Source organism: Nicotiana tabacum, chromosome 1 (assembly GCF_000715075.1).
Source record: "Nicotiana tabacum cultivar K326 chromosome 1, ASM71507v2, whole genome shotgun sequence".
In the NCBI taxonomy this organism is placed as follows: Eukaryota; Viridiplantae; Streptophyta; class Magnoliopsida; order Solanales; family Solanaceae; genus Nicotiana; species Nicotiana tabacum.
In genome coordinates this window covers 76,056,135-76,062,568 of record NC_134080.1, presented here as the reverse complement: position 1 = coordinate 76,062,568, position 6,434 = coordinate 76,056,135, and the positions used below count along the sequence as shown (strand labels likewise).

At 41.1% G+C, this 6,434-nt stretch overlaps 1 protein-coding gene across 1 annotated transcript; it reads left to right on the top strand.

Annotated features, from left to right (window-relative positions):
- The first annotated feature begins 2,115 nt into the window (after positions 1-2,115).
- Positions 2,116-2,481, top strand: LOC142162906 (secreted RxLR effector protein 161-like). The gene has a single exon (XM_075220001.1). It carries the CDS (start codon positions 2,116-2,118, stop codon positions 2,479-2,481), a length of 366 nt encoding a protein of 121 aa, XP_075076102.1.
- The last annotated feature ends 3,953 nt before the right edge of the window (positions 2,482-6,434 follow it).

The window sequence follows — 6,434 nt, the reverse complement described above, 5'->3', positions numbered from 1 at the left end:
ACAAGCTGGTGATATGAGATTATTGAAGGTAGTGGATAATGATGCAGAACTGTGGCATAGAAGATTGGGGCATGCAAGCTTCTAACTTCTGAATAAATTGATACAGAAGGATCGGATGCGTGGTTTGCCAAATTCAAAGTTCAAGGAGCACAAAGTGTGTGATGCATGTGCTAGAGGAAAACATGTGAATCATTCTTTAAGCCAAAGAAGGATGTTAGCACATTAAAATCACTCGAACTCCTTCATATGGATCTGTGCGGTCCTATGAGAATACCAAGCAGAGGTGGAAAGAAGTATATTTTTGTGATTGTGGACGACTATTCAAGATTCACTTGGACACTATTTCTTAGAACAAAAGATGAAACCTTCGAGGTATTTGTGGCCTTTGTCAAGAAAATCCAAGTAAAGATAGAATTGGAAGTAGCCTGCATCAGATCTGACCATGGGACAAAATTCGAGAATGCCAAATTTGATGAGTTTTGCAAGGAAAATAGGATTACTCACAACTTCTCAGCCCCAAGGACTCCACAACAAAATGATGTTGTTGAAATAAAGAACAGAACTCTGGAAGACATGGCACGGACAATGCTTATTGATAGTGGAATTGCCAAAAATTTCTGGGTAGAGGCAATAAACACTGTGTGCTACTTGGTGAACATATGCATGATCAGGTCCCTCTTGAAAAAACACCTTATGAGCTACTTAATGGAAGAAAACCAAAGATAACTCATCTGATAACCTTTGGATGAAAATGTTATGTTCTCAACAACGGGAAGGACCAGCTTGGGAAGTTTGATGCAAAAAGTGATGAAGGAATCTTTATGGGATATTCCTCTCAAAGTAAAGCCTACAAAGTCTATAACAAAAGGACACAATGTGTAGAAGAAAGTGTTCATGTGTTGTTCAATGAGACACCCTCCTCTAACAAGGAAGGAAACAGTGATGATCAAGACAATGAACCACTTTTGGTTCCTGGGGAAATATCTGATGTTTCAAATGGAAAGGCTGATATGATGAGCCAGATGAATGAGGCAGGTGAAGAAAATGTAACATCCTCTTCCACTTCTCAAGAGGAACCTTGTACTCCAATTACTACCACTAAAGCTGAAGAAAGAGTTGGAGATGCAGTGCAAGGCACTCCACAGGTAGCAGAACGAGGAGTGCAGGGAAATCCATCTAATTTACCTAGTTCCTCCACCAATCAAATTTCAGTCCCAAATTGGAAACACAAAAGCTCTCATCCACTTGATAATATAATCACCCCCCTTGATTCTGGAGTTCAGACAAGATCAAAAACTAGAAATTCCCTAGTCTTCTCAGCATTTCTATCCCAAATAGAACCCAAAAATATCAAGGAAACCTTGAAGAATGCAGACTAGATTACGGCAATGCAATAGGAACTACATCAATTTGAAAGAAACAAGGTATGGCACCTGGTACCCGGGCCCTCAGATAGAACCATCATAGGCACTAGGTGGGTATTCAGGAATACGCTGAATGAACATGGAAATACTACAAGGAACAAAACAAGGCTTGTCATCCAAGGATACAATCAAGAGGAAGGGATTGATAATGATGATACTTTTGCACCCCAGTTGCTCGCATGGAAGCTATGAGGATCCTCATTGCCTTTGAATCACATATGGAATTCACCTTATTCCAAATGGATGTGAAGAGTGCCTTCCCGAATAGTTTTCTTAAAGAAGAAGTCTATGTCAAGCAACCCCCTGGTTTTGAATGTCATGACATCTTGAACATGTATTCAAATTGGATAAGGCATGGTACGGATTGAAGCAGGCCCCTAGAGCCTGGTATGAGAGGCTATCCAAATTTCTCTTGGAAAATGGTTTCACAAAAGGAAAGATTGACAATACATTGTTCTTGAAGAAATGAGGAAGGAACCTGCTCATTGTTCAGGTTTATGTGGATGACATCATATTCGGGGATACATCAGACTCATTATGTGAAGAATTTGCTAAACTCATGGGAAGTGAGTTTGAAATGAGTATGGTGGGGGAACTGAACTTCTTCCTGGGTCTTCAAGTGAAGTAGTCCATAAAGGGAACGTGTATCAGTCAACAGAAATACATCAAAGAACTTCTGAAAAGGTTTGATATGGAAGCATCAAAGGTGATCGATACCCCTATTGCTACTGCTACTAAGCTAAACATGGATGATTCTGGATCACCTATAAATCAAACAATGTATAGGGGAATCATTGGATCTCTACTCTACCTTACTGCCAGTAGGCCAAACATTGTATTTAGTGTGGGATTATGTTCAAGGTTCCGATCAAATCCTAAGGAATCTCATCTGAAGGCTGCTAAGAGAATTCTGAGATATCTTAAGGGCACACATGACCTGGTTCTGTACTATCCTTTAGGTGACAATTTCAACCTTATTGGTTATGCTGATGCTGATTATGCAGGCTATTTGGTGGACAGGAAAAGCACATCTGGAATGGCTCATTTCCTTGGATAATGTCGAATCTCATGGGGTACAAGGAAAACTCAGTGGCTCTCTCAACAGCTGAAGGAGAATATGTTGCAGCTGCCTCGTGCTGTGCTCAATTACTGTGGATCAAGCAACAATTGGAAGATTTTGGCATATACATTGATTGTGTACCGCTTCTATGTGACAACACCAGTGCTCTCAATATGGCAAAGAACCCGGTTAACCATAAGAGAACCAAGCACATTAATGTCAGACACCATTTTCTTAGAGACAATGTGGAAAAGGGACTTATTTGTATGAGATTTTGCTGCACGGAAGATCAAATTGCAGATATCTTCACCAAAGCTCTGAGCAGGGAACACTTTGAGAGAAATAGGATGACACTGGGGTTAATTAAACTTGATTGAGAACCTGGTTCCACTCATATGGCTATAAAAGTCATCCTCAAGTAAAATTAGCTAAAGTGTTTTCTAACCAGGCCTAACTCACATCTATACCGTTACAGGTAAACACGCATAATAATTATAGAAGCTAAAGGCACAGTGTTGAACTACGAAAGAGAGCTGCAAAATCCTTTTACAAAAAAAATAGGTCAGGAACCTGGTTCCTGTACCACAGGCTAGTAGTAATGTGTTCTTCTCATGCTTTTTAAAAAGACAACAAAATTAATGCAACTGCAACATCATCCAACTTTTTAGAGTCTGTATATCACGTCGTATCTCTCAAATCATTTCACTTCCTATGCACGTTACGTTTCCCACAAACCTACCGTCATTTCGAAATTCTTCAGAACCCATTCCTCTTCCCACTCATTATTAGCTCTTCATCCCATAAAAACCTCACACTCCCAACAATTCTGAACCATTATCTCTCTTAACATCTCTATGATTCTCCTTCATAACCCTCTATCCCTTCTCTCATAATGGCCAACGAACAATCGTCTCCTTCTCCTGTCATCAACACTACTCCCGCATCTCTACCTTCCTTAACATCACCACCAGAAACCCACTCCTTCACTCTCCCTGATACTACTGTACCCATATCGATTTCCTCCTCATCTCCTATTGCTTTTACTCCTCCATCAAACCCTATCTCACTTCCATGTGTTGCAAACGTTACTTCTCCTCCTTTTTCTGATCAAACCTAAAGTGGTACCCCTCAGGCATCAGAGGTCTCTGAAGAAGATCCTGATCAGTACTTGAACTCCTCCGTACTAGTCTCAAAGGTTCCTACAGAGTCACCAGAAAAAGAAGCAGCACAAAATATTATGGCTATCGCTGCTGAGAGTCTTATGAATGAAGGAGCCTCCCCTCTTCCTAAGTCTCAAGGGGAAGAAACTCCATTCTTAGGGGATGAAAGGACCATGATTCTTTTCGAGTCTCTGGCTCATGACCCAATCACAAAAAACCCTATTAGAGAACCTGATTCTCTTTCATCCAAAATAAACCAGGAGCCCATCGTCTCTACTAAGCCCTTAGAGTCCATTCCTCCTACTGCGGCCCCTTTTGATGAAGATGACATGGTGCTCAGTGCCCGTTTTAAAATACACAAACCAGAAGTCACTCCTAAGTCTTCTTCCAAGTGACCCACTACCAGGCTGCAAAAGAAAGATGAACTTGAGGCTGCCTTGCAGAAGAGTAAGCGGAGTAATAAGAAAAAGAAGAAGAGGTTAATGAAATAGGGGGAAGTTGTGGTTGACAAACACATTCCAGTGGTTGAGGTTGATGAAGATGTTGTGGAGGAACCTATTTCCTTAGTGAAAAGATCTATAAAAGTCCAAAAGTTTATGGTTGAGGTTTCAGAGGAAGTTGTGGAAAAACAAAGTGGAACATCTGTGAAGAGTGGTGGTAAATCTAAGAAGGTTATGGTTGAGAAATATTTGTCTAAAGGTGATACTGTGGCTGTTGCAAGCAGTAAAGGGAAGTCTGTTGAAATGTCTAGAAAATGAAAGCGGGAAACTATGGGAGGACCTAGTTCAATGAAGACCATTCCAAGTGACAGTGGACTTGGGCAGGAGAGATTGAGGACTCAGAAAGTCTTGTGGAGTCACATGTTTGACCTAGCAATCTCGGAGACGGCAGGTATGAGGCAAGTTTTGGAGATGGTCGAATTCCAGAAACAGGTCACATATTTAAGGGGGATGTGCCTAAGGTATATGAAGATGAGGTGCGAAACTTCTATGCAACTCTCTTCACTGCTAAGGGGATCATATTTGTGTGTTGGTTAATGGAGTTGACATTGTGCTTGATACTTCAGCATTGGGGAAAGCTCTCCAATTTTCATGTGAAGGGATGTCCTCAGTCAAGTGTGCTTGTGGATATAACTTTAGGAGAGCCATTGTGAAAGAACAGGCTATCCAGCAAGGGGACCGGGTGCATAAAAGGCACTACTTCTGGTGTATCAGCTTCTTTTTGAACTGGTCAATAAGGTTATGTTACCTCGTGCTGAGAGGAGGTCTATCGCTTCCAAGGCTGATTTGGTCTTAATGGAGGATCTTGATGAGTTCACACCGATAAATCTACCCGCAATTATGATAGCTCACATGCAAAAGGTGGCGAACTTTCAAGATGGCAATCATGGGCTTCCATACGAATTTCTGCTCACTCGGGTGTTCCAGTTTTACAAGGTACCTTTAGCCAATCCAAAAGTAGGCACCCGCAAGAAAACCTTCTCCAAAACAACTCTGGAAGAGTGTGAGTGTGTAGAAAAGATTGGGGGATGCACTTTTACAATTTCTCAGCTGATAAATGCTCAGAATGCTATACTGGAAACTCAGCTCAGTCAAGCTGTTGGGGCACCTGGTTCTGTTAATTCTTCCCATGAAGAAGTTTCCTTCTTGACTAAGGAGAATGCTGAGCTTAGGCAACAGGTGGAGAACCTGCGGGAGAAACTGCTTGAGGAACAACTGTCTGCAAATGCTCGGATGGGCCTGGTTCTCAAAACCATTGTTGCCTCCTCCTCCAAGCCTCCCTCTTCTAGTGCCCCCTAGGATCCTCTCAATGACTAGTTGTCTTTTGTTCTGATGTTTTTGTGGCTGTTATTTTATTTTTTATTTTTCTATGGCATGTTAGATTTCACCGTTACTGCTCCCATTTGAAACAATCAAATTTATTATCAATGAAATAGCTCTTCCTTTGCTAGTACAATGCTTGTTTTCCTTTTGTTTCTCTTTTCTATCATGTTGTGTGCACATGTGGGGCATGAGTTGACTGTGTTAGACTTTTTTATGCTTTTTTGCCTGATTGTGCCTTTTCAATGATGCCAAAAGGGGGAAGAGTTGGTTAACTTGAACTATTGACGCAGGTGATTAAGGGGGGAAGCATAGAGTAAGGGGGAACATTTGAGGTTACTAGTACTTTATCTGGTTAAGTTAAGCTCTATAAATAGTCATCAATGTTAAAAGTTTATCATCATCAAAAGGAGGGAAATTGATAGGCTTAAGGTCTCTTAGTATATATTTTGATGATCTAACAAACTTTCTGTATAAAACTAGATAAAGGACCTGATACATGTCTGGTACAATCATTCAGTAATGGACTCAAGATAATCTGGGCAGTGTGCCTTTGGAGTTACAAGAACCAGTTTAGGGACCTGATCCCTTGGTGTTTCCCTGACAGAAGTATAAGTCAACTCTACAGCTGGAAAGCAACTGCATAAAGTGACTGCCTGCAACTATGCACGCTACAATGCAGCAGTCACTTCCCATCGGGAAGAGGCGTGTACCAACCAAGAATAGATATCATCCTTGGGATGTCTTTTAAAGTATAATAACATTGTGCAAGGCATAAGATATTCACTTGAGCATTTAGTGATATTCTCTCAAGAATTGAAGATTTCATCCAGCATTAAAGTCACAAGTGTGTCAAGAACAAGAAAACAAATCCACTACGGACCCGTTCACTAGGAGTCTATGTGTGTCCTTAGTTGAGTTGTAATGTCACGACCCAAACTGAAGGGCCATGACTAGCACCCGACCACAC